This window comes from Schizophyllum commune, assembly GCF_000143185.2.
Source record: "Schizophyllum commune H4-8 unplaced genomic scaffold SCHCOscaffold_6, whole genome shotgun sequence".
In the NCBI taxonomy this organism is placed as follows: Eukaryota; Fungi; Basidiomycota; class Agaricomycetes; order Agaricales; family Schizophyllaceae; genus Schizophyllum; species Schizophyllum commune.
In genome coordinates this window covers 2187471-2212749 of record NW_026089543.1, presented here as the reverse complement: position 1 = coordinate 2212749, position 25279 = coordinate 2187471, and the positions used below count along the sequence as shown (strand labels likewise).

General features: G+C 57.3%; 8 protein-coding genes across 8 annotated transcripts; 4 read left to right on the top strand and 4 right to left on the bottom strand.

Annotated features, from left to right (window-relative positions):
• Nucleotides 1–331: 331 nt before the first annotated feature.
• On the top strand, nucleotides 332–5490 carry SCHCODRAFT_01181112 (uncharacterized protein; the record flags this gene model as incomplete). Its single annotated transcript, XM_050341187.1, has 16 exons — nucleotides 332–429; nucleotides 479–1292; nucleotides 1343–1713; nucleotides 1762–1853; nucleotides 1910–2295; nucleotides 2348–2584; nucleotides 2635–3245; nucleotides 3297–3324; nucleotides 3378–3755; nucleotides 3806–4110; nucleotides 4160–4449; nucleotides 4505–4627; nucleotides 4680–4885; nucleotides 4937–5006; nucleotides 5062–5207; nucleotides 5259–5490. 16 exons carry the CDS (start codon nucleotides 332–334, stop codon nucleotides 5388–5390), a joined length of 4287 nt encoding a protein of 1428 aa, XP_050200206.1. The 3' UTR covers nucleotides 5391–5490.
• Nucleotides 5491–6514: 1024 nt separating this feature from the next.
• On the top strand, nucleotides 6515–7928 carry SCHCODRAFT_02748943 (terpenoid synthase; the record flags this gene model as incomplete). Its single annotated transcript, XM_003031569.2, has 8 exons — nucleotides 6515–6708; nucleotides 6758–6830; nucleotides 6881–7020; nucleotides 7069–7261; nucleotides 7313–7408; nucleotides 7462–7502; nucleotides 7556–7759; nucleotides 7808–7928. The coding sequence occupies exons 1-8, from the start codon at nucleotides 6548–6550 to the stop codon at nucleotides 7926–7928; spliced, it is 1029 nt and encodes a 342-aa protein (XP_003031615.1). The 5' UTR covers nucleotides 6515–6547.
• On the bottom strand, nucleotides 7594–10117 carry SCHCODRAFT_02627185 (subtilisin-like protein). The gene is made up of 9 exons (XM_003032006.2): nucleotides 9793–10117; nucleotides 8987–9736; nucleotides 8882–8937; nucleotides 8744–8832; nucleotides 8646–8694; nucleotides 8270–8593; nucleotides 8145–8218; nucleotides 7808–8092; nucleotides 7594–7759 (listed from the first exon to the last, which is right to left on the bottom strand). The coding sequence occupies exons 1-8, from the start codon at nucleotides 10057–10059 to the stop codon at nucleotides 7995–7997; spliced, it is 1707 nt and encodes a 568-aa protein (XP_003032052.1). The 5' UTR covers nucleotides 10060–10117; the 3' UTR covers nucleotides 7594–7759; nucleotides 7808–7994.
• Nucleotides 10118–10978: 861 nt separating this feature from the next.
• On the top strand, nucleotides 10979–13787 carry SCHCODRAFT_02627181 (DEAD-domain-containing protein). The gene is made up of 10 exons (XM_003031570.2): nucleotides 10979–11040; nucleotides 11093–11720; nucleotides 11771–11910; nucleotides 11955–12071; nucleotides 12120–12190; nucleotides 12242–12350; nucleotides 12403–12795; nucleotides 12922–13359; nucleotides 13409–13513; nucleotides 13567–13787. Exons 1-10 carry the CDS (start codon nucleotides 11017–11019, stop codon nucleotides 13609–13611), a joined length of 2070 nt encoding a protein of 689 aa, XP_003031616.2. The 5' UTR covers nucleotides 10979–11016; the 3' UTR covers nucleotides 13612–13787.
• Nucleotides 13788–14509: 722 nt separating this feature from the next.
• On the top strand, nucleotides 14510–16795 carry SCHCODRAFT_02627176 (subtilisin-like protein). The gene is made up of 9 exons (XM_003031571.3): nucleotides 14510–14796; nucleotides 14847–15461; nucleotides 15515–15655; nucleotides 15703–15758; nucleotides 15814–15902; nucleotides 15950–15998; nucleotides 16056–16379; nucleotides 16426–16499; nucleotides 16553–16795. Exons 1-9 carry the CDS (start codon nucleotides 14530–14532, stop codon nucleotides 16648–16650), a joined length of 1713 nt encoding a protein of 570 aa, XP_003031617.1. The 5' UTR covers nucleotides 14510–14529; the 3' UTR covers nucleotides 16651–16795.
• Nucleotides 16796–16979: 184 nt separating this feature from the next.
• SCHCODRAFT_02701674 (uncharacterized protein) lies at nucleotides 16980–19933 on the bottom strand (the record flags this gene model as incomplete). Its single annotated transcript, XM_050346948.1, has 11 exons — nucleotides 16980–16995; nucleotides 17047–17237; nucleotides 17291–17742; nucleotides 17793–18064; nucleotides 18115–18287; nucleotides 18338–18664; nucleotides 18718–18907; nucleotides 18961–19366; nucleotides 19417–19729; nucleotides 19780–19839; nucleotides 19889–19933. 11 exons carry the CDS (start codon nucleotides 19931–19933, stop codon nucleotides 16980–16982), a joined length of 2445 nt encoding a protein of 814 aa, XP_050200205.1.
• A 239-nt stretch (nucleotides 19934–20172) lies between these two features.
• Nucleotides 20173–23336, bottom strand: SCHCODRAFT_02627172 (alkaline phosphatase). The gene is made up of 19 exons (XM_003032008.2): nucleotides 22985–23336; nucleotides 22854–22929; nucleotides 22781–22795; nucleotides 22605–22725; nucleotides 22298–22515; nucleotides 22136–22250; nucleotides 22054–22080; nucleotides 21896–22001; nucleotides 21692–21843; nucleotides 21455–21632; nucleotides 21299–21402; nucleotides 21183–21250; nucleotides 21065–21134; nucleotides 20880–21013; nucleotides 20804–20829; nucleotides 20638–20753; nucleotides 20539–20586; nucleotides 20438–20488; nucleotides 20173–20376 (listed from the first exon to the last, which is right to left on the bottom strand). Exons 1-19 carry the CDS (start codon nucleotides 23293–23295, stop codon nucleotides 20300–20302), a joined length of 2013 nt encoding a protein of 670 aa, XP_003032054.1. The 5' UTR covers nucleotides 23296–23336; the 3' UTR covers nucleotides 20173–20299.
• Nucleotides 23337–23661: 325 nt separating this feature from the next.
• Nucleotides 23662–25157, bottom strand: SCHCODRAFT_02627170 (uncharacterized protein). The gene is made up of 4 exons (XM_003032009.2): nucleotides 24299–25157; nucleotides 24141–24240; nucleotides 23904–24076; nucleotides 23662–23833 (listed from the first exon to the last, which is right to left on the bottom strand). The coding sequence occupies exons 1-3, from the start codon at nucleotides 25043–25045 to the stop codon at nucleotides 23979–23981; spliced, it is 945 nt and encodes a 314-aa protein (XP_003032055.1). The 5' UTR covers nucleotides 25046–25157; the 3' UTR covers nucleotides 23662–23833; nucleotides 23904–23978.
• Between the last annotated feature and the right edge of the window lie 122 nt (nucleotides 25158–25279).

Genomic DNA, 25279 nt, shown 5'->3' with positions numbered 1-25279 from the left:
GGGTCCCTGCGCTTTCCAGAAGTTGTTGCCGCTTCAGAGGGCACGGGATGAGTTGCAGAGACAGACGAGGACTACTGCAAGCGCAAGCGCTCCTCCAAGTCTCATGGTGGGGGCGGATCTCAAGAAGGCAAGTCATGCCATTGAGACGAAAAAGGCAATCCGGAAGCTGATCGGCTGTGCCGGATACTGCCCGCGGATGCCGGGGCTGACGTCACGATCATGAGTAACGGCTCTCAAACGGCGAGGGCAATTACCCCGGCGTCTTATCCGCAGAATATTCAGCTCATATACTTAGGAACATGTCAAATCCCAGCCCTTGCCTCTTACCGCCATGGCAGACCGCGCAGACTCTCTCAAGTCGGAGCTCACCACGGTGGAGAAGCAGCCCGTCGGCGACGAGAAGACGACGGAGGTGGGCAGGAAGAAGGGGTACGTTGTCTGGCCCTGTGGCGCGTATGCGTGTTGACGGACTCGCCAGCTTTTTCGGACGAATTCTGCAGAGCAAGCCTCCGCCGCCTCCGACTGGAGACATTGAAAATGCGGCTCCCATTCCTGAGATGACAGCGTCCTGGCTGTCCCTCCTGTTCTTCCAATGGATTACACCGATCATGTCCCTTGGCTACGCGCGTCCGCTAGAGCCCTCGGATCTCTGGAAACTTCAGGACCACCGCATGTCTGAGCATACAGCCTCTCGTATCGTCGACGCTTTTGAGCGACGACGCGTGAAGGCCGAGGAGTACAACAGGCGTCTCGCCGCGGGGGAGATCAAGCCCCCGCTGCGCAAGCGCTTACTATGGACCCTCCGTGGACACAGGGAGGAGCAGGAACGCAAGTGGAGGGAGGTCGACGGCAAGCGCACCCCCAGCCTCGCCATGGCTCTCAGCGACTCGATTTTCTGGTGGTTCTGGCTCGGCGGCATCCTCAAGGTCATCGGCGACACGGCCCAGGTGACCAGTCCCCTCCTCGTCAAGGCGATCATCAAGTTCGGCACGGAGTCGTACGCGGCGCACATGCAAGGGGACAACAGCCTCGCTCCGCCGATCGGCAAGGGCGTCGGGCTTGCGGTCGGACTGTTCCTTCTGCAAGTTGTGGCGTCGCTCTGCACCCATCATTTCTTCTACCGGGCCGCATCATCCGGCGTGCTGCTACGCGGTGGTCTCATCACGGCGATCTACTCGCGCTCGCTCAAGCTCACGAACAAGGCCCGGAGTACGCTCACGAATGGGAAGCTCGTCAACCACATCTCGACCGATGTGTCGCGCATCGACTTCTGCTGTGGTTTCTTCCATATGGTGAGCTTCGTAGGTTCCCCTTACCTGAGCTCCTACTCACGTTTCTCTAGTCCTGGACCGCGCCAATCCAGCTCGCCATCTGTCTAGCGCTCCTCATCATCAACCTGGGACCGAGCGCCCTCGCCGGCTTCGCTCTCTTCTTCATCGCCTCGCCCCTCCAAACCCAGACCATGAAAGCGCTTTTCAAGCTTCGCAAGAAGAGCATGGGCTGGACGGACAAGCGCGCAAAGCTTCTGCAGGAACTCCTTGGCGGTATCAAGGTCATCAAGGTGTTTAACTGGGAGGTGCCGTTCCTCCGCCGGATCGAGGAGTACCGCAAGCGCGAGATGGGGTACATCCGCTCGCTGTTGATCGCGCGGTCGGCCAACAATGCGGCGGCGATGTCGTTGCCGATTTTGGCTTCGGTTCTGGCATTTGTGACGTGCGTATTTTTCAAGGTAACTTGGAATGCGAATTGACGGGATACTAGGTATGGCCTCACGGGTCACGCGATGAACGCTGCGAATATCTTCTCCTCGCTGACCCTCTTCCAACTTCTTCGGATGCCGCTCATGATGCTGCGTACGTTCATTTCCTTTCGCCTTCGTACCTAACAACCCATTGATATTTCCCCCCAGCCATGTCCCTCAGCACTATCGCCGACGCCACGAACGCCGTCAACCGGCTCACCGATGTCTTCACCGCGGAGACCTTCGGCGAGACGCAGATCCACGACCACCATATCGAGGAGGCACTCGTAGCGGAGAAGGCGAGCTTCTCATGGGACAGCCCGCCGCAGGAGGAAGAGCAGGCGAAGGGGAAGAAGGCGCGGAAGGCGGATGCGAAGGAGGCGAAGAAAACCTCGCCAGCGGACTTGAAGAAGGCGGCCGAGGCAGCGGCGGACGAGAAGGCGAAGACTGACAAGGAGAAGGAGGAGCAGGTGTTCCAGGTGAAGGATATCAACATGTCGATTCCGAGAGGGCAACTTGTGGCCATCGTGGGCTTGACGGGGTCGGGGAAGACGGTTTGTGGTGCTTTCAAGGTTTATTGAACATTCACTGACGCGAGTGTTGCAGTCCCTCATCCAAGGTCTGGTAGGCGAGATGCGCAAGACGGAGGGCACTGTCATCTGGGGTGGATCAATCAGCTACTGCCCGCAAAGTGCGTGGATTCAGAACGCCACGATCAGGGAGAACATCTGCTTTGGCCAACCGTTCGAGGAGAAGAAGTACTGGGCTGCGGTCCGCGACGCTTGTTTGGAGCCTGATCTCGATATGCTTCCGAACGGCGACATGACGGAAGTCGGCGAGAAGGCAAGCGCACATGTTTGCTTGTCGACACTACATACTGACCATATTCGTAGGGCATCTCCCTCTCCGGTGGTCAGAAGCAGCGCTTGAACATCTGCCGTGCGATCTACGCCGATGCTGACATCACCATCTTCGACGATCCCTTCTCCGCCCTCGACGCTCACGTCGGCAAGGCCGTCTTCCAAAATGTCCTCATGAACGGCCGCCTCGGCAAGACGCGCATCCTCGTCACGCACGCCCTTCACTTCCTTCCGCAGGTCGACTACATCTACACGGTCGCGAACGGGCGCATCGTCGAGCGCGGTACCTACCCCGAGCTCATGGCCAATAACGGTGACTTCTCGCGGTTCGTCAATGAGTTCGGGACGCAGGCGGAGGAGAAGGAGAAAGAAGAAGAGGAGGGGATCGAGGAGGGCGCGGAGGGGGCAGTGAAGGGCAAGCCAGCGGAGGCGGCGGTGGTGAAGATACCGAAGAAGAATGTAGCGGGGCCGGGGATCATGCAGGAGGAGGAGAGGCGAACGGGCGCGGTGTCGGCGGGGATCTATGCGGAGTATGCGAAGGCGGCGCATGGGTACATCGTGATCCCGTTGCTTTTAGCGTCGTTGGTGCTCCTCCAGGGCGCCACGGTCATCGGCTCTTACTGGCTTGTGTGGTGGCAACAGGAGTACGTGCTTGACTTTTCACTGCGATGTCCTTCCTAACACTATGTCTATAGTACCTTCAAGCAGGGCGCAGGGTTCTACGTGAGTTGCAATGATGTGGGTTACACCGGCATTCTGACTGACATGTGTCCTAGATGGGCATCTACGCTGGCCTTGGTGTCGGGCAGGCCATTGCCATGTTCTTCATGGGCTGCTGCTTCGCCATGCTCACCTACTTCTCCTCGCAACGCCTTCACAAATGGTCCATCCAGTCCGTCCTTCACGCGCCTATGTCGTTCTTCGAGACTACACCACTTGGCCGCATCATGAACCGCTTCTCCAAGGACATTGACACGATCGACAATACCCTCGGCGAGTCCATTCGTATGTTCGCGAACACGTTCTCCAGCATCCTGGGCGCGATCATACTGATTGCGATTGTACTGCCGTGGTTCTTGATTGCGGTTGGGGTCATCCTGATCATCTATTTGTACGCGGCGACGTACTACAGGGCGAGTGCGCGGGAGTTGAAGGTGAGTAATCTGTCATCCATGATGAGTCGCTCGCTCATCTGATATGATAGCGCCTGGACAATGTCTTGCGGTCTTCCGTGTATGCCCACTTCTCGGAAAGTTTGTCCGGTCTGGCGACCATCCGCGCCTATGGCGAGGCCGAGCGATTCAAGGAGGACAACGAGAAGCGCGTGAACATTGAGAACAGGGCGTACTGGCTTACTGTCACGAACCAGCGTTGGCTCGGTATCCGTCTTGATGCTATGGGTGCGACGTTGACTTTTGTCGTCGCGATGCTTGCCGTTGGGACTCGCTTCTCGATATCGCCTTCGCAGACCGGTGTTGTGCTCTCGTACATCCTCAGCGTCCAGCAAGCGTACGTCTCTCTTCACCTTTTCCGCTGCGTGTATTGACCATATGTGTAGGTTCGGATGGCTTGTCCGTCAATGGGCTGAAGCGGAGAACGACATGAGCTCGGTAGAGCGTCTTGTGCACTATGCGCGCGAGATCGAGCAGGAGCCAGCACACTACATCCCAGAGAGCAAGCCGCCCGCGCCGTGGCCGTCGAAGGGCGAGATCGAGATGAAGGACATCGTCATGAAGTATCGCCCGGAGCTGCCTGCGGTGGTGAAGGGTGTGTCGATGAAGATCGCGTCCGGCGAAAAGATTGGCATTGTCGGCCGTACGGGTGCTGGAAAGTCGTCGATCATGACGGGTACGTTGATTTCCTTCGCCGCGATGACGAGTCATTGACCACGACCAATTTGCAGCCCTCTTCCGTCTGGTGGAGCTCACCTCTGGGTCCATTGTCATCGACGGCGTCGATATCTCCACTGTTGGCTTGGCCGACCTTCGTAGTGGGCTCTCCATCATCCCGCAGGACCCATTGCTATGTACGTCTCTGAAGGCCCTATCTGTGACGTCGGTCCGCTAACGTTCATCTAGTCTCCGGAACCCTTCGCTCGAACCTGGATCCCTTCGGCCAACACGACGATGCTAGATTATGGGATGCGCTCAAGCGATCGTATCTGGTTGAGTCCGAGAAGGCTGTTCATGAGGATGATGGCCCTGAGGGCGCTCGTACACCAGTCAACCGGTTTTCATTGGACTCTATCGTTGAGGATGAGGGGAACAACCTATCCATTGGACAGGCACGTCGGTCTACGTTGGCCCAACCGTCTCACTGACTCATTCCTTTGCAGCGGTCACTGGTTTCATTGGCTCGTGCGCTCGTGAAGGACACTAATATCCTCATCCTCGATGAAGCTACAGGTACGTCCGCCTTTCTTCCTGACTGAAGAGTAAAATGTGCTTATCTCTTCTCCAGCGTCCGTCGACTACGAGACAGATAGGAATATCCAGGATACCATCGCACGCGAGTTCAGGGACCGCACCATCCTCTGCATTGCTCATCGTCTGCGCACTATCATTGGGTATGACCGCATATGCGTCCTCGATGCTGGTCAGATAGCGGTACGTGTCCTTGCAACCCTCGCTTTTTTCCAGTCGCTCATGACCTTTCAGGAGTTCAACAGCCCCGCCGCTCTGTTCGAGAAGTCGGATGGCATCTTCAGGAGCATGTGCGAGCGCTCGAGTATCACCCTCGAGGACATCAAAATGGCCGCGAAGAGTCGAATAAACGACGAAGATTTATGAATACTACGCCATTGCTACGACTGAAAGATCATAGAGGATATTGATCCACGGCTGTATCATCATTTCTCGGGCTGTATACACGGGAGGGATTTAAGGCATCTTACTAACACGCATCTAATGTAGCATCTATTCACGAAGCGCAAGTAGTACGCTGCCCTGGTGTTTGGTCGAGCGGTCACCGCTCGCAGGGCAGTTCGTTCTAGCGAGTGCAGTGAGCATCTACCCGCACAATGTGCACTTATCAGCCCCGTCTTCTGGGACGACGCTAACGGGGTTCCACACGACAAGCTTTGGCATCGGCGAGGACCTTTGACCGCCGGACGTACGCGCTATGAAATTATTTCAGGTCTCAGGACGTCCGTCAGTCGCGGTTTGTAGGGTCCGATGCGGCATGTTGACCCAACGCAGTACATTTAGGACTCACTACTGGCCCGGCTTTTGTAGGTACTCATGAGCTGTACCCGCGATAGACCATCGTGGCGCTTTCAGGATGCAAGGCCTACTACTTCCGAGTCAGTGCCACATTGCCATATCGTGCGTTCCAATTCCGATCAGTGAGTTCGATATCTTTCATCTGTTCTTGGACACTCCTTGCTTATCTCCGCGCAAGAAGTACGTCTCAAGACGTCGTTCTCGCTCCAGGGCTTCAAGCGCTGGTACACCAATGCATCCGGCTCAGGCACGTCCTAAACGCCAGAAGCAGTTTCTCGATGATCAATATACCGCCGCGAGGTTGTCCTTTTCGAATCTGTTTATCCACCAGGCTGACCTATGGGATCTCTTTTCCTGTCAGATTCGTCTTAATGGGGCGTGGACTAACTTGCACCAACTTGTGGTTTGGTACTGAGACATGTATGCGCAGGTGCGGATACAAGGTCATATCGTGTGCGTACCATGTTGCCCATCTCTTTGATGCGCTAGTCACCCAATTTGGTACGCCAGGCCTAGTGCCCGTCCCAAATTGAACTCCTAGCAGGGAGTGCCCTCCCGAAGACCGCGCAGATTACTTGCGGGTGACCCCATCCCATGCAGATAGCGACGTCCAGGGTCTATCTATTCGTGGTGCGGCAGTATATGTACGTTCTCACTCATGCTGATGTCCCCAGCCTCCTGTCCTTCACTGTGGCTTGTGGAGCTTCACCCTCACTTACATTGCGATGTCTCCCCACTTCATCCTTCCCGACCTGGAGTCGCCGGTGTGCGCGCTGTTTCCAAAGGCGACAAACCCTCACTATGGCGCAGTCCTCGACGAGTCCCGCGAATGGTTCGATTCCTTTTCCTTCTTCCCCGACAAGAAGCGTGCGTACTTCCAGCAATGGTGAGAAGATCCAAGACAGATCGCACCCCCACACACTGACTCCTACAAGCATTTTTGAGCTCCTTGCCTCGCACTCCTTTCCGTATGCGGAGTATAGCAAGTTCCGCGTATGTTGTGACTGGGTAACCCATTCCTATCTCACGCTTTGCCGTGTCGCTGAGCGATTTTCCAGTTGAACTTGGTTTTTGCGTTCGATGAAGTCAGCGACGAGCAGAATGGCCCAGATGCAAGAGAGACAGCGAATGTCTACATTCGTGCTATGCGCGGGCTCACGGTCGACGAAGGAGACAAGCTTTACCAGGCAACTAAGGAGTGGGTGTCGATCTGGAGCCGTCAAACATGACCGACATCTCTTTGCAGGTTCCGGGAGCGTCTCATGGTAGGCATCGGCCCGCGATGCTTTGAACGCTTCAGCAAGCACAGTGAAGACTACGTGAATGCTTGCGCTGTGGAGGCTCAGCTGCGCGACGAGGGAAAGATCCTCTCTATCCAGGAATTTTTGCCTGTACGGCGAGACAACAGCGGCGTACGCCTAGGATTTGATCTAATTGAGGTTAGGGTCCCAATGAAGTGACATTCTTCAACGGCTCACATCCGCCACCAGTACTGCCTGGGCATTGACTTGCCCGAGTTTGTCTTCAAAAATCCGACCTTCCAGGAGTTTTACTGGGCAAGTCTTGATATGATTTGCTGGCAGAATGTATAGTCATCCTGTCTGTGCCACGTTCGAGCTTGCTGATTCCCTGTCGACAGGATCTATACTCGTACAGTGTCGAGTCGGCGAAAGGGATTGGGTCAGGAAGTTTTGACCCACTACATGTTCGTCTCTATCTCACAACCACTACAGTGCCGTCAACTTCATCACCGTCGTCATGGAGGAGCTAGGCCTTGACATTCAGGGCGCTGCGGACTACGTTGGCGAGGTTTACACGCGACTCTTCAGCCAATACGAGCATGGCCGGAAGAACTTGCCATCCTGGGATCCGGAAACGGACGTGGCGGTGGCGCGATATGTGAATGGTATCGGATGCTGGCTTCGCGGCAATATTGAGTACAATGATTTCCGCGCTCCTTCATACGGTTCTGAATTTGCGTGCAGCTGGAGCTTCGAGACCCCCCGGTACTTTGGTCAAGACGCCCTCGAGGTGAGGCGCACCAGGATTGTCAAGCTGTCTTCGAACGACCGCGATGGAACAGAGAACGGCGAGTCCGTCGTGTAATTCTCATTACCCAAAATGTACAACAAACACAACCCTATACATTGTTCATGTCCATCGTTACATATTCTACAGCCCTGCGGCGCTGAGCATAGCGTCGAAGTTGGGCGTGCCCAAACCGGTGACGGGGTCCCAGCCGGCGACGGACGGGAAACCGTCGGTGTTGCCTAGTCATCGCGTCAGTATACCAGCTCTACTGAAGTCAGTTGAGATGCTCACAGCCAGGGTTGCTTCCCGTAGCAATATCGTTGAAAGCCTGAGGGTTCTCGTAGACCCAAGGGTTCAGGAAGCCACTGCAAGTCAAGATTAGCAATGCGCCCACATCACTCAAACACACCACTCACAGCGGCGACTTGCCCGCCGCAATCAGGCGGTCGTTGATCAGCGAGATGACGCTCGCAAAGATGGGGCACGACGCCGACGTGCCGCCGATGAGGTACGTGCCGCCCTGGTACACGATCGCGACGTTGTCGCCCATGGCCGCGACGTCGGGGAAGGCGCGGCCGGTGGAGGTGTACTTGCCCGAGTTCGTGCTGCCGAGGGTGGAGAGGTAGGCCTCAACAGCGTCGGCCTGGTAGTCGGTGCGGTTGAAGTATCGGGAGAAGCCTCCGCCGCTGAAGTCGACGGCGGTTTCGGGAACGTTGATGGTGCCGCCGACAGACGTGATGCTGAGTTTCGTCAATGGCAAGTACGAGTCAGAGGGGAGCAATGGAGACATACTAAGGGCAAGTTCCAGGGAACGTAGGGATGAAGGTAGTGCAGCTCTGGGCTGTTGAATACTGGGTCAGATGGATCTCTTTGTCTAAGAAGTAGCTTACACTGGCTGCCGGACACACCGCCGTCTCCGGACGAGAACAACAATGACACGCCACGCGCTCCCAGGGTCATGTACGCATCGCAAATCCGCCTGAGCTATGCTCAGTTCCGAGATCAAGCTCGCAAGAGCAATGACTCACGTAGCCAAAGAGGAACCAAGGTCAGGCTCGTTGAAGCCATAGCTCGTCGTCAAAACCTAAAGCCGGTCAGTGACTATTCACTGTGTCGTGCAGATCGAACAGTACCTGCGGGGGGTTGCTCTCGCTAGTGAGGGTCTGGATGATGTCTAGGAAGCCAGATACGCCATCGGCGTTGTTCTCGCCAACCGAGATGAAGGTGGTGGGGACCTTCGTGGCGATACCAACGGTGTACTCAATGTCGAGGTCAGCCTCAGTACCCGCGTAGCGGCTGCCCTGCGGGTTTGAGCCACCGTCCAGCGTCTGGAGAGTGAAGCTTGTGTTCGAAGGCAGGTCCTTGCGGAAGAGCGACAAGAACTGCGAGAGATCCGCCTGCTGCGCGTACTGCTCAATGAAGCCCGTGACACCGAGGACATTGCTGGACTGCGTCGCGGCCGTCGTCGGGATGCCGTAAAGCGCCTGCAAGCACGCCGGTGTGATCTGCGAGTTGCATGACGAGGGCACGCTCGCGTCCGAGCCCGGGGCGATGTCGCTCGTCGGCTGCAGCTGCGCCTCAACCATGCGCACGGGCCCGGTGTGCGGCCGGACGATGCTCGTGGTCGGGTACACGGCGTCGACGACGTCGTGCAGCGCTTCGGGGAGGGAGAAGGCGAGCGTGCGGACCTGGGTTGTGTCGCTGGGCACGTGCACAAAGTTCTCGTACGACGCGCCGAAGAGGTCGTTCGCCTGGGAGACGGGGATGCTGAAGGAGACCCAGTCGCCGTACTCCCCGTTCACGTCGAAGTTGATGCCTTCTGACTTGAGCCAGTCGCTGATCGTGCTCATGGTCTCGGCGGACGGAGCGGCATAGGCTTTAACCTTCGTAATGCGAGTCAAAAAAACGTACAAGCCGGTAAGAGTGAATTAAGTCATACCTGATCCTGCGATAGGTGCTTCCCGTAGTTGTCGCTCGACGGCGTGCTGACGTCGAACAACGCGGCTTCGAGGCCGTCGCGGTCCGCCATCTTGAGCGCGATGCGCATATCGAGCTTCGTGTCGGGCGCAGCGGCACCGTTCCTAACGAAGTCGCTAGGCAGCTCATCGCGCTTCTCAAACAGTCGCAGGCCTCCCCGAGGGGTGGGCGTAGCGAGCACGCTCAGCACCAGGGCGGCGACAACGGCTGCAGAGAGGGAGAGACGCATGTTGGCTTGGGGGCAAGACAAGGATGCGTCTTGAGGTTTCTATGCAGCCAGCGACGCGCTCTTATACGGCAGCGCGAGCGCATGGGACGTATATGAGAATAGCCGGCATGCCCGCCGGACATGCAGAGGCGAACACTTCTCGCAGGAACACATGCGCCCGCCGGTATGACTAGACCTGGATGCTGGCGATAAGACGACGTACCGAGGAGGTCCTCAGCGCTGCATCAGAAGCGCATGAGCGCATCTTCCGCGGTTGCATACGGCTCTTAAGAGTTCCTGCCGCAGTTACTTCGCTTTTGGGAAGAATGCACGCCTTTTACGGCCGATGCTCTTCGCAGCTTCGCGCTTGGCATGCTAGCTTCTGCCGAGTATAGTCCCCTGAAGAAAAGATCGAGGAAACAACGAACAAGGTTGTCTTACCTCAGCCAGGCAATGAATGGGATAGCTCACGATAAAGGCCGCCGCGCTTCGTCTTCCCGAAGCTGGTTACCACGAGGAACACTGAACAGAATCGGTCCGGATAAGCACATAGGTGCACCGTATGCGCCGAAGGAGGTTCTTCTTCGCTCCGTCAGGCGCCTCTGGCGGATTCCCCTGGCCGTGAATAGAGACAGCTCTGATAGCAACGAGACGTCTTGAGAGACTCATGCTGCCACCTTGTGCGCTGACGTCTGCCTTTGCGGCCTGCTAACGGTATTCGAGCACGCGATCCTGTTATTCCGGCGTCCTGCCATACCGGGGTCAGTATTCCACGCGGTCAGCGGTGCCTTGCATAGAAAGAGGACACTGTTCGTGCATGGTGGTAAGACGAGAGATATTGCCCTCGCTCTTCCCCGATGTCGTGGGAATAGATGCGCGTGGACGTGCACGTGCCACTGTATCGGTCCGTTAAGCCGGTCAACGCGTGACGTCACTAAGCCTGATCACCAAATTTGCCTGGCTTTGTTCTCGAGAACAATGGCGGACGCGGCAGCTACACCGGTACGGCTTCTCCCAACTTGCTTCCTTCTCTCATCGTCTGAAATCATATCAGAGCAAGACGAAGGCAAAAAAGAGATATCTGAAAAAGAAAAAGGAGCGAAGAAAGATCCGCAAGGCGGCACAGCCCAAGTCTGCGAGGAACGTCGTCCGCGTCGATGAGACTTCGGGGTCTGAATCAGAGTCTAGCGATGGGGAGGAAGAGGTAGTGAAGACCTCCCAACCAAAGGTTGCCAAGAAGGCAGAGGTCAAGGAGCCCCCGCGCAAACGCCGCCGACTCTCGATCGACGAGGAAGAACGAGTCGAAAGTCAGGTCGAGGTCGCAGCAGAGGACGACGATGATGACGAACACGACGAGGACGACCATATGGAGGGCGCAGATGCTGCGGAGGATCCGGACGAGCAAATGGATGTCGAGGAACGGGCAGTCACCCCGGACGTACCGCGACAATCGCCAACGCCACCAGCCGCCCTCCCCTCCTTCCCGATACCCACTCAGCCCGATGCCCCTTCTAAGGCCGACCTTGCGCTACAAGGTCTTGACAAAGCCCTGGTCAACGCCGAGCTCGTCGACTCGACGCAGATCCTGCCTATACCAGCCGAGGAGGACGACGGCGGCACCAATCTCTCCCAGCGAACGCGAAAGCGGCTGCATGAACTTGGCATCACGGAGCTCTTCGCTGGTGCGCAATATTGGCCGCATATATGCGTCTTTTAGACTCATCTGTCCCAGTACAAACCGCCCTACTCCCTTTCCTACTCGCCAATCCCTCGCGCGCTGTGTATACCCCATATAATTTACCGAGAGACGCGTGCGTGTCTGCCCCCACAGGAAGCGGGAAGACTTTGGCATACGTCACGCCCATCGTCGAGGTGAGTATATGCGTCTCAAATACTGTCCTTTGCTGATTGTGTAGGTTTTGTCTTCGAGGATAACGACGAGGCTTCGTGCGCTCGTCGTTGTACCAACACGCGACTTGGTCACGCAAGTGAAGGAGACGTTCGAGGCTGTCGGAAAAGGGCGGGGGCTGAAGGTAAGCTCACCTTCTTGATGGCACGCCACCCTCGCTCAATTCACGCAGATTGGGGTTGTGACTGGGCAGCACTCGTTCTCTCATGAGCAATCGCAGATTGTTGGTGACAGCACGACATCGTAGGTTGAGCAGAATTTGAGATAACTAGCTCAATCCTGACATCTCACTAGGCTCGCCGGTGGAACAAGCAAAGTCGACATCCTCATCTGTACGCCCGGGCGCTTGATTGATCACCTCAATGGGACGACGAACTTCACGCTTCAACATCTCCGATTCTTGGTATGCTTTCTGCACCTATATGTACCTTCTGTGCTCATATATGCGCTCGAAGATCATCGACGAAGCTGACCGCCTACTGGCTCAGTCATTCCAAGGATGGCTATCAACGGTCCTAGCCGCAACAACCCAATCCACCGTCCCGTCAACCTCCTCACAAGACTCGAACCTCCCCCGCGCGGAAGCCGCCGCCCCGCACGTCGTACCCGCGCTAGGCTTTCCCAACGTCCTATCCCGCCAACCCGAGCGCCCCCGCTCCTCATGCCAAAAGCTCCTGTTCTCCGCCACCCTCACGCAGGACCCGGGCAAGCTTGCCGCGCTCAACCTGCACAACCCCAAATACTTTATCGTGCGGAGCAAGGCCAAGCGCGAGACAATCACGTCTGGTATCCTGCCGGACGTCGCGGACGTTGTCATGGAGCGATTCTCCATGCCAGAGGGCCTCACCGTGAGTGTCATTTGTCCTGCTTATTCTCCCATCTCTCTTACGACCCCTCGTTTCTCTTACGAACCCAACTTCCCTCTTACAACATCGCTTCCGCTCTCTCCCAAACCTCGCTGACGCTGATACTAGGAACACATGGCCGTCTGCGACCCCGCGGACAAGCCGCTGGCCTTCTTCCACCTAATCACATCGCACGGCATCCGCAACGCGCTCGTCTTCACGAAGTCGGCGGAGTCGACGACGCGCCTCGTGCGGCTGTTCGAGTTCTTCGAGAAGGCGCGGGCGGAAAGGTCACCTGCGGGGGATTCGCGTCCGGTGACCATCAGCGCATACTCGAGCGACCTCGGCGGGGCGGAAAGGCGCGCGATTCTGGAGAGGTTCCGCAAGCAGGAGATACAGATCCTCGTCGCGTCGGACCTGATCTCCCGCGGGCTCGATGTCAGCCACGTCTCGCACGTGGTGAGCTACGACGCGCCGGTGGACGTGAGGAAGTACGTGCACCGCGTCGGGCGTACGGCGCGAGCGGGGCGAGCCGGCAGCGCGTGGACGCTGGTGGAGGAGCAGGAGGTGGGTCTTTTGCTTTTGTTTGCGCAATGAGGGACTTACGGAGTTGCAGGCGCGCTACTTCAAAAACATGATGAAGGAGGCGGACCATCTTCCCAGCTTGAAGAAGGTTAAGGTGGACAGGAAGGAGATGGAGGAGCTGAGGCCGCTTTACACGGTGAGTTCTTGATCCCCTCTTTCCGTCCACAATTCACTAATTGACGCTGGCAGGCGGCGCTGGAGAGGCTGAAGAATGTTTACACGAAGGCGCACTAGATCTTAGGCGTGTCGTACTTATTGTCTGTTAGTTGCACACAGGATGCTGTTAGCAAAAATCGCCTAAATTGCGGGCATCTGATCTCCGGCCCCTCTTTTTGGGCCATAACGTTGATGGCTTCGGAGACTTTCCTCTGGTTGTTTTCTAGCCTGTTCATCCTCCCCGTCGAGCTGCAAGGGCGCTCGAATCCCGCTCAAGGTGGACGTTCTCCCTCAGGTTCTTTTTACTAAGAAGCCTTTTTCCATCAGCAGCTCAAGGCGTTCTCGGGGACAGCAAGCCGGGAGGACCATATGGACGACGGTCAGCATACCGCCCAGTGTCGAATAACGTCTCGGCTATCGCAGACCTCTTGAAGCAGCCCTGAACGACGAATATGCTGAATCTGGGCGACTTGCAGAAAGTACCTGTGAATCCTGATTGCGAATCCAACCGCAACAGTCGTAGAACGCTGTCCCCGCAGGGTGATCAAATCCTCGTTAGCGCCCTCGTGTCATAGATTGAACAAGACATCGCGGAAGGTCCTGCAGCTGTGCGAGCTCAAGGTCGACCTACGATCACGATCTACCCGTGTAACTCGTCGCTCCCTTCGACGTGGAGAATAGCGACCAATGGTCCGCACAGCCTACTTTCCGTTCTGACCGGAGGCCGTGACGAAGAGGCTTTTATGAGGCTCCATGCAGCCGCGTAAGGTGCGCTCTTACGATTTTGATAGGCGCCTCAAACCTCATCTATCGCTTTGCAAGTCGGTTACCTCCATCGTGCGACATGCCTTCTTGCAAGAAGCTGCCCGAATTCACGCGGTTCATGCTGAGCAGCTATCATTGTTTACGTTGCGCGTTTTCTTCGCAAGTCCTATAAGAGAAGCTGGGTCGAGCTTGTGCAGTCCAAGACGCTCCCCGTCTTTCCCTGGTCCAGTCATGCGTTGCACACTCAGGGCTGCTGTCGTTGCGACCCTTGTCCTCAGCGTGCTTGGAACGCCCTCCTCTCGGCCCCATCTCCGCCCGTTCGAGAGGCGCCACACAGTTCCTGCCGGCTTCACCAACCATGGTGCCGCCGCTCCGGAGACGATGCTCGACATGCGCATTGCGCTAGCGATGGCCGACAAGGACAGGCTTGAGGCGACCCTGCTCGACGTCAGCACGCCGTCGAGCCCAAACTACGGGAAGTACCTGACGCTCGAAGAGGTATGCCCATGGTCAATGATCCGTATGCTGTAGTGCTGACGATGATACAGGCGAGGGCCCTCGCCGGACCGTCTCCCGACACTGTACGCGCTGTGGGCGACTGGCTTCGCGCGGAGGGCATTCATTACGACGTCGGCGGGGCTTACGGCGACTGGCTCACGTTCAGCATCCCCGTCTCGAAGGCAAACCAGATCTTCGCGGCATCGTACCAGTCGTTCGTGCACGGTCACTCAGACTCGACGCAAGTGCGCACGATGCAGTTCTCGATCCCCGAGACCCTCTTCGAGCACATCGACGCCGTCTATCCTACGACCAGCATCGTGCCTCCTCCCGCCGGTGGCCCGATTGGCGTGACCGAGGTGCCCAGCTTCGTCGACCTCAGCGCTGCTGCCGTCCCAGGCGACGATGCAGTCCCCGCCTCTTGCAACACAACCGTCGTGCCCTCGTGCTTGCAGGCTTTGTACGAGACTCCCGCGACGCCGGCCACGGTGCCGTCGAACAGGATCGGCGTCACCGGGTTCATCGGACAGTGGGCGCAATTGGACGATCTGCACACGTTCCTCTACAACTTTCGCAAGGACGTGAACCCCTATACGAATTTTTCTGTGAAGTCAGTGGACGGCGGCGTCAACCCTCAGGGCAAACAGTACGCGGGCAACGAGGCGGTGAGTCCACGTGTTATGATGGGATGGTAAACCCTGACCGAATGACTGTACAGAACCTCGACGAGCAATACACGTGCGGCCTCGCCACAAACGTAACCAACACGTTCTACACTGTCGGTAATAAGAACCCAGACGGCGTCTCCGGATTTTTGGATGTCTTCCAGACCATCAACAACGAAACGAGTCCCCCAAGTGTATGTCAACACCGACAGATCCGTATACTTGCTGATTCAAGCCAAAGGTGGTGTCGACGAGCTATGGTTTTGACGAACCTGGCTTAGGTCCGACCTTGGCAACGTTAGTAGTGACGCATTCCTTTCGTTCCCATGTGCCTTGACTGATAAATTTGTAGCCGTATCTGCAACGGTTACATGCCGCTTGGTGCCCGCGGTATATCGCTCATATTCGCCTCTGGCGACGGTGGTGTTGCTGGGAGTAGATGTGAGCCATTGTCCAATCCGTCTGACTACCCCTGAACACTCCATAAGCGAGCAACTGCACACAGTTCGTTCCAACTTTCCCGGGAACTTGTCCCTAGTGCGTACTCCATACTGATGAACCCTTTTGCTGCGACACTGATCGATGACCATTCAGCATCACTTCCATCGGTGGCACGCACAATGTCCCCGAGGTCGCCGTGGGCTTCAGCAGCGGCGGGTTCTCCAATTTTTTCGGCAGAGCCAGCTGGCAGAATAGTGCTGTCTCCTCGTACCTCGCTCAGCTTGGTGGCACGAACGCTGGCCTGTTCAACACAACTGGTCGCGCTTTCCCTGATGTTGCCGCGCAGGGCGAGAAAATAGTCATCGTCAACGGCGGCCAGGGTTATTACATCGGCGGCACGTCCGCATCCTGCCCCATCGTCGCGAGCAACATCGCTCTCATCAACGATCGCCTTGCCGCCAAGGGCTTACCGCCCCTGTAAGTGAACGACTTTCGTCTGTTCTGTGTACTGATCGATTTCCAGTGGCTTCCTTAACCCATGGCTGTACTCGAACCCGCAGATGTTCACCGATATTACGAGTGGGAGCAACCCCGGCTGTGAGTGGCCATTCTTCCAACAATGTCAAACTTTTTCTCAATATCTCCTGCAGGCGGCACAAACGGTTTCCCGGCCCTTTCTGGATGGGACCCTGTGACGGGCTTGGGCACGCCCCTCTTCAGCAAGATGTTAGCGGCCGCAGGACTGTAGGCTGAAAGGTAGCCTGAGCTGCAATTCCTTTCTTAGTACGATTTGTGTGACGGTATCAAGCTGATGGTTTGCAATGGTTGTAATTCTTTGCTTTTGAATCATCATGGGTGTCTCTCCAGATTCACTGTTCTCGATTCAAAAATTGCAAGTGGCCCTCGAACGACAAGAGTGCTCAAGAAGTGCATTGTGAAGTACAAGTACAGGACGGGGAGATACAAATACAGCTGACTAGGAAGATAGTATAGGGTGACAACATGCAAAATACGGGTACGGAGAGCAGTTTTCCAACATATGTTAAACGACAGCCTCACACCTGAACGCTCTCGCCCCTACGCGATGGTGAACCTGCGTACGGGTTAGCGAGAAAGTACAAGGCGGAAAACACGGAATACTCACGCGTCCGAGCGCCACTTCTTGCCCCGGTTGGCCAGCTCCTCGCGCTTGTCCATGCCGTTGACGATGCCGTCGGGACGGCCCTTCGTGGGCAACAGCGACGTCTTCTTGCTTGTCGGCATCTTGAACTGCGCGTTGCTCTGCTTCGTCGCGGTGCTCTTCGCATCGGCCTCCTGCTTCTTGGTCTGCACCATCTGCAAGAGCGTGTCAGCGTCAGAACGCCGACGCGAAAATAGTCATAGCTCACCTCCTTCAGCGCATCCATACGCGTCTCGTTCTCAGACGCCTTCGCCTCGTTCATGCGGTCGCGCACGCTCACGAGCTGCCCGTCGACGTACTCCATTCCCGTGCGAATCGCGTCCGCCACCGCCTTCTGAATCTGCTTCTTCACCAGCCCCATGACCAGCGGCTTCAGTGTCTTGTACAGCAGGTCGTGCTTCGAGTCGCGGATGCTGAACTTCAGGCTGTCGACCTTCACCTTTACGGACTTGACCTTCAGGACCGACGACTTGTCCTTCGTGTTGGTGACGACAACTGTTGCCTTGAGGCCCTCGCCGCCGAGCACGATGTCGGCGAGACCGGAGTCGGAGATGGTGGGGAAGCCGGACTTCTTGCTGAAGTAGAAGGCGACGTCGCGGAGGTCGGCCTGCACCTGGCTGAAGCCGAGCGTGAACTCGTGCTTGCCCTCATCCTTGATGCCTGCGAGCGTGTTAGCTACTGAGGAACGGAGCAGGCGGATAGGGACGTACTGGCATAGGGGCTGTACTTGAAGTAGTTGTTGGCGCGAACCTCGATGATGTTGGGGAAAAGGTTGCGGCCCGAGAGCACGAGGTTCTCAATGACGACGTCGAACGCGTCGTCGGTGTACTCAATGCGCGGGATGGGAACGTAACCGATCTTGTCAACGACGTTGGGCAGGATTGTGTGGCGGATGTCGGCCCAGAGCTCGGACTTGAAGGCGAGGCGGCCCTCGGAGTCGAAGAGGAGGTCCTTGGTGAGGCGCGCCCAGTCCTGACCGAAGCTGATGATGAGGTCAGTACAAGCGCGGAAGGAAGTGAAGAAAAGGCGTACCGAACGTTGAGCGGGTCCTCGCCCATGCCGCGGCCAAAGGTGGCGATCGACTGGAAGAAGTTGTCGAAGTGGCCCTTGTACTTATCCTCGAAGAAGACCTGACCGGTCTTGCGGAGCTCAGCGGCCTCCTCATTGCACTCGTCCTTGAGCACGAAGCCGGGCTGGAGGAGTAACTAACTGGAAGTCAGTTATCGCGTCCGTCTTCACAGCACAACAAACATACCTTGCGAATGTACGCGTTTGCGTTTTCCAACCACTGCTCAAGCGCCGGGTCACTGCGCGCATCCTCCGCGAGCGCGTTCGCCGCGTCAAAGATGATGTCCATACTGACGCCGTTCGCAAAGCGCTCGAGGAGCAGGCGAAGTTGGCCCCACGCCTCGTTGAGGGACCCGTCGTTCTTCGATGCCTTCGCCGTGTGCTTCGCGTGCTGCTTGCCAATCTCCTTGCTGTGCTGGAAGTAGGTCGAGATGGCGTCGAGGAGCCAGGTGATCGACTCCTGGTAGTCGTCGTGGCTTTGGCACTCGACGATGACCTTCTTCATGCGGTAGATCTGGAGGAAGGGTAGGTGAAAATGGAAGTGCGAAGGGAGGGCAGAGAACGTACGTATTGGTCGCGACGCTCCTGCGGGAAGTAGTCGTCGATGAAGTCCTTGCCGCGGTCGACCTGCTCGCGGGCCTTGTCCTTATGCTGGCCGGGGATCTTCGCGAGCATGCCGTCGCGGAAGCCCTTCGCCTTGTTCATCATGCCGCGCGACTTCTGGGTGCCGTTGGCATCGGTGATGGGCGAGAACTCGCTGGAAGTGCGTTAGCTCAGACCCCCGAGCGCGCACCAAAGAGGCAAACGCACCTGGAGTCAGACGAAGAGAAGGTCTGCTCCTCGTAAGTCTCGAAGTCAGCCGGCGCGCCAGCAGACATGTTCATCACCGGGCGCTCGTCGTGGCTGTACAGCTTCGCCTGCGCCTGCGCCTGGTCGGCGGACGCCTTAGCCTGGCTCGCGGTCGCCTTCGCCTGCTCCTTCGCCTCCTTCAAGCGCTGCTTCTCCTCCTCGAGCTGCTCGCGGGACTTGAAATCTCCCTCGGGCGCGGGCTCATCGACGCGGGCAAGCTCGTCTTCGCTGGGGCGGAGCTTGCCGGCAGCCTCGGAGGCGCCCTTCGCGAGGACGTCGCGGCCGATGGTACCGAAGTCGCTGAGGAGCTTGCGGACCTCAGAGTTGGTGAGGATGAGCGACATAAGCGTGCGGAGGTGGTGCGCGGCTGAAGAACCGTCAGTGAGCGCTAGGGGGAAAGACAATGAAAGTGCTTACCCGTCTGGCTGTCCTCCTTCACCTGGTCTTTGCCAACAGGCGCGTCCGTGGTGCGCGCCTTGCTCGCGACATCGACGTCGCGGGTGTTCCAAACGAACTCCTGGAAGATCTCGTCCGCGTTCTTCTCCTGCACAATCAGCCGCGCGGTCTCGACGATGCTGCGGCTATCCTCAACGAGACGTTTGCCCTCCGGCGAGAGCTTCTCAACGGGGAAGGGGGTGTTGTTGATGGTGTACTTCAAGGCGGCGTCGATCTGCTTGTTCGAGGGCATGCGGCCCTCGCGGAAGGCGGAGATGACGCCGTAGAGGCGAACCTACAGATGTAAGTCAGCAAAGCCCAAGGGGCAAATCAGGGGCGCCGCACCTTCCTATCGATATCCTCATTCTTGAGTTGCTTGTTGACCGGGTCAGTGACCGCACCGGCCTATAAAACAGTCAGCTCGCGGTCAGAGTGGAGGAAAACGACAACGCACCTTCGGCTTGGTCGAAATATCCTTGGGTGCTTGCGGGAGTGACATGTTGGCGCGGGGAAGGATAGTAATGAGCTGCAAAAGTAAGGGGAAAACCCTTATATATGTCGAACCTTGAGCCTTGCGTCATGAGCAGGGTCGTGTCTATCTCAAGAGTCTGAGGTCCGCGGAAGCAAACAGCACCCGCGCGCGCATCCCCGCGCCTCCAAGCCGGCGGGCGAGCATGATGTCACCGATCGGCGGGATGGCTGTCAAAGGCCTCAATGGGTGTAAGACAGTGCGCGCCATGACGAAGACATTCTGCATTGAAGAGCCGTCTACAGCGAACATTCCTAGTGGCGAGCTGCATCTCGAGAGTAGCTATCTGCGCTCCGACGACGCGTCGTCAATTGACATCATGCGCGCGCTGCGTACCTAGCTCGCCTGGTCCACCTCGGAGGAGCCGAGCGCCAACGCGCCCGCGATCTTGAAGAATATGTCGATGTTGTTGTCTGGAGGAATTCACGAGTGAGATACTTGTCAGACTTTCGCGGGTCATGCGCAGCAACTTACAGACGCCACGGAAAGCTTCGCTGCCCGGCCCGCTTGCGAAAACAGACACGTCTGGCGATAGTGAGAATAAAGTTGGCAGCCAATATGTTTCCGCGTCATACCGGTGAGGGAGTGCACGCCCTGATCGTAGGCAGTGGGGAGAGTGCCGTCTACGATGCTGATGAGCTCTACCCCACAGATGCGTACGCGTAGCCACTCACTGACGACAAACCCATCTGGATTATCATACTCGTTCACAATCATGTCTTCATCATCCTCGCTGATAGCGACGGCGGGTAGGCGAGGTCCAGTCGTATTCACGGAGTAGTCCTCACGACTGTAACAACGTGAGCATGTACGGCGGGCTAGCCATACATATGAACGCACTGATCAGGGTTAGCGGCAAAGCCTGCCTGCGCACTGAGTCAGTAACCTGGGTTGCGCACAAAGACCATGTACTGACCGCATACGCGTAGCGCGGGGCCCATTGAACAGGGAAGTTGGGACCCTGGTCACCATACACCACAGTGTCGTTGTTGGGCAATGACTCCGTCGCAACCTGGTACCCGCTCAAGCCAGAGTTCGCGTAGATGCCAACTATGAGACTATGAGCTACGCAGCTTCGACCTAAGGAACTGCGGAACGCACCGCCCCGACGCTTCGAGCGATCGTCCTCCTGCGCTGAGATGTACATCGTATCCGCGCCGCCGAAGACGTCCTGCAGGAGGTGAGAGTCGGCATAGGATCGCGCAGGAGTGCAACTCACGAAGCCGTGTCCGTGATCCGCAGTGACGACGACCAGCGTATTCTCGTCCTCGCCAATCGCCTTGAGGTCTGCTCCAGGTTAGCCGGCAGTACGTTCTCCGAAGTGTGAACACTCACGAGCCAAGGTCGCACGGATCGTATCGTCAAGCTCCAAGAGCTCGCCGAGCGCACGGTCGTAGTCCAACACATGCATCATCTTGTCGATGCTAGCAGCCTCAGACCTAGAAGAAATACGGTCAAGTCCGACCTCGACATGATGAGTATCAGACTCACATCATGAACCACCCTTCCTCCTTGTACTGCGCATTCAGAATGTCGATGGCCTTCAGCGTCATATCCTTCAGACCCGGCTGGTCTGTCGCGTCGCTGCCGTCACCCGTGGGGGAGTTGGCCTTGTCCTTGAGGTTGTCCGGGTACACCTGGCGGTCGAGCCATTTCGCCATGTTGGACGCTGGATAGCACATTGAGCTGTGCTTGAAGCGCAATCCCCATCAACTTGGAGCGACGTACTGGAGAAGATCCCCAGCGTCTTCGTATCATTCGGCGCCGACGCCAAAGCAGTCTTGTTGAAGACGACGTTGTACCCACGAGCGCCAAACTCGCCATACATGTCTCGGCCCTCGAACGCATCCTCCTCCGCAAGGAAGAGTTCAGCGCCTCCGCTGTCGGCTACAGTAAGTATGCTAAATTCAAGCCCCACAACTTGCTACTTGCCCAAAGATGACATCCGGGCTCTTGCAGCTCGTCGGCCACGCCAGCGTCGAGTTCAGCTCCTCCGGGCTGTACAGGTACTCGTACACTACCGCGGCGAGTTGATCACCTGTTTTGTGTCAGCGATAGTCGTCTACTAATCGAAAAAGAACAATACTCACGATCCCTCGTGTGGGCACAGAGCGCAGCTACCATGGGCTATTAGCAAAGACTTGCGTCGGAGGAACGATCGCCGACACCCACCAGGCGTCGCATCTCCGATGACCGCCGTCGACACAATCCCGAGCCCGCCATTCGTCTCCCGCCTGAACATCTCCGCGATCGTCTCGTGCTTCGGGTCGTCGAAGGGCGTGGCGGACTACATGCAAGTTAACATCAACTTCAGCAACATCCTCGACAACGCACACTATCCGCATACACATTCAACGCATTTACCGAGCTCTTGCGCCCCGTATACAGCGCCGTCGCCGAGTTCGCTGAGTCCGTGATGAACGAGTCGAGCGAGTGTGTCATCTGGTGGCCGAGCGCGTCCATCTGGTCCATCTGCATGAGCGACTGGTACCGCCCGTTGATCGACTTGTGCCCGATGAGGCGCGCGGCGGTGATCATAGACTGGGTCATGCCTGTTGTAGGGTGTCAACCGTGACGGTGTAGAAGCAAGGAGGGGGGTAAAGATAAGGAAGGACATAGGGCGTAAGGGTGCAGGCAGTACCATCGCCGATGAAGAGGAGCACGTTCTTCGCCTTGCGTTCAGTGGACGGTGCGCGGACGGTCCAGTTGGCAACGGTCTCGATACCATCGTAGTACTTGAGCTTCGCGATGTAGTCGCCGGGCTAATAGACAATGATGAGCTTGTATAGGAACGGTGGGGTCGGGTGCTGGACATACCTTGGGAAGAGACACCTGACATACGAAAGAAACTTCAGTCAGAAACACGATCACGAGACTCCCATCTACGTACCGCGCGCCACGCCTTCGACGCGACATTGACCCCGGTCAGATTGTCAGCGTCCTCCGCAAACAGATCTTCGTAGTACCTGTGCGTCGCATGGTCAACTCCCCTACACATTCCGATGGGAAGCAAGCACATACGAGAAATCCCACTTCTCCAATGCCGGCGCCTCCTTCCCAAAGTACTCTTCCACCGGCACACACTCCCCGTCTGGCTCCTGGATGCACAGCACAAAGCCCTCGTCGGGAACACCGCCGTTAAACGCCTCGCTCCCATTGACCGGTGCGTGCACCTCCACGCGGATGTCGAAGAGCTGACCGGGAAGGAAATCCGACTGGTCCGGCGGGAAGAGGCAGCCGAGCGTCGGGCAGCCACCAAGGCGCTTGTAGTACTGCGCCCGCGCACTGGCGAAGAGCGCGGAGGCGACGAAGAAGCCACGTACCAGAAACATGTCGGTTGACGAGGATGACTGAAGCGAGGGGCAGCTCACGGGTCCAGTCCTTCACGTTGAGGCTTTATAGGGTTGACAACGGTCTATTGCATGCGCTGTATAGGGAATATAGGCCGCGATATCAGCGCAGGACGTAGCACGTTCGTCGATGGCTTTGGCCGTCGTCGGGCGAACGCGAGCGGTTCAAGGCCATCGAGGTACCGGACGGCATCTGGAGGCCCTCGTCCCAGCGTCCTGGGCATAAGATTCACCCATGCTTGGCTTGGCAAGGGGCGGAAGAGGGTTTGGAGCGTAGCCGACAACGAACGTGCATCCATTGTGGATAACCGAACGAGAATCAAAGGCCGCCTTGCCGATATTGAATGGCGACAGTGTATGCGGCCAATGACCACAGATTCTTCGCAGATGATCTCGGGAAAGGAATGTGGTGAGAAGCTTGCAACCTTACGCTTCTCGATAATGACAATTGAAGCGCAAGTCGTGTGCCACCCTCAACTCGCCATCAGTCAGACCATAATTCAGGGCGGAGAAGTTGCATCTAAGGGGTAAAGTATGCGTCAGTATGTCTCCAAGACAAGCGCATGCAGGTATTGGCGCTGGAGACTCACGCGAGGGCCGGAGCGATATCAAGTCGAAGGTCGCACCAAACGTGCATAGATTGACGCTCACTACAAATCCGTCTCCTACATATCCTCTGCGCCCCATTGATAGCTTTCCAATCCGGTTCGTTTTCGCGAGTTTTGTGCCTGGAAGAGCTTCTTCTCGAACCCATTTCCTCGATCTGCGGAAAGGCGCATATATGCAGTCAGCATCACCGGCAGAGGCATAGCGAGTAGACCACGCACCGACACCGTCCCAGCGATACCCTGGCTTGATGCCAAACCGATTCGGTGGTGGTGGAGGGCCCGTGTACTCTGGCTTCCGTGGCCCCTTCGTCCGCTTTTTCTGTAAGCAGTCGCAAAACGTCAGTATATGCGCGCATATACCCAGCCAAGCCACGCACCGATAGGAAGGCTGCCATCGGATCGTTCCAAATCTCCTTCTCCTTCTGCATCTCGTTCAGCTCCTTGTCGTCCTTATACCTCGAGAACGGCAGCGAGCGGTTCTTCTCCAGCTCCTCCCTCTGCTTCTCTCTTTCCTGTCGCTGCACCAGACCCTTCCCCCACTCCATCTTCGCCGCCTCCTTCTCCTCGCGCTCGCGCTTGAGGCGCGCGGCCTCCGCCTTCGCGGCCTTCGTGTCGATCTTGCGCCCGGAGGCATCGCGGTAAACGGTTTCCTGCGCGCGCGCGATGTCCTCGGGGGACTCCTCTGGCGCGGGCGCGGACTGCGGGAGGATCTTCTTCAACTGCGCGGCGGAGACGAGGCCGCCGGTGAAGGGCGCTGTTGCGTCCACGACCATCGGTTTCTCGTCCTCGGCGGGTGGGGGCGTGCCATCGTCTTCTTGCTTGATCGTGCTCCCACCCTCACCTCCTGCGACTGTTGTCCATCCTGAGCCCTCTTCCGCGCGCGCGACCTTGCGCTTCTTGAATTTTCGGTCGGAGGCGACAACGGCTTCGGTGAGGTCCTCTTCTTCCTCCTCGCGCTGCTCGCCCCATGCACTGTCATCGTGCACTACGACGCCACCAGAGGGTGCTGGTGCACTTGCCGCGGGTGCCTTTCTCTTCTTCTTCTTGCCGACTTTGGAGAGGATGGCGTCCGCCTTTGGGCCAGACATGTATTTCGCGGCCAGGTAAGCCTGCTTATCCGTCATGGTTGGGGGAAGTGGATAGAATGTGTAGCTCAGCCGTCAAGAGTCGTCTGTAGTGTGAGATATTGCGAGAGTGTGAGCGTGCAGGAACAGCGAAGACGTAGATGGGAGCAGGACGGAAGGCGTGAACAGCGAGCACGACTCGAGAGCCGGACCGAAGCCGGATCGGTGCATGACGCATTTTGCCACGTGCGTCACGCCTCACGTGGTTTATGAACTTGTCCAAAACCATCACTC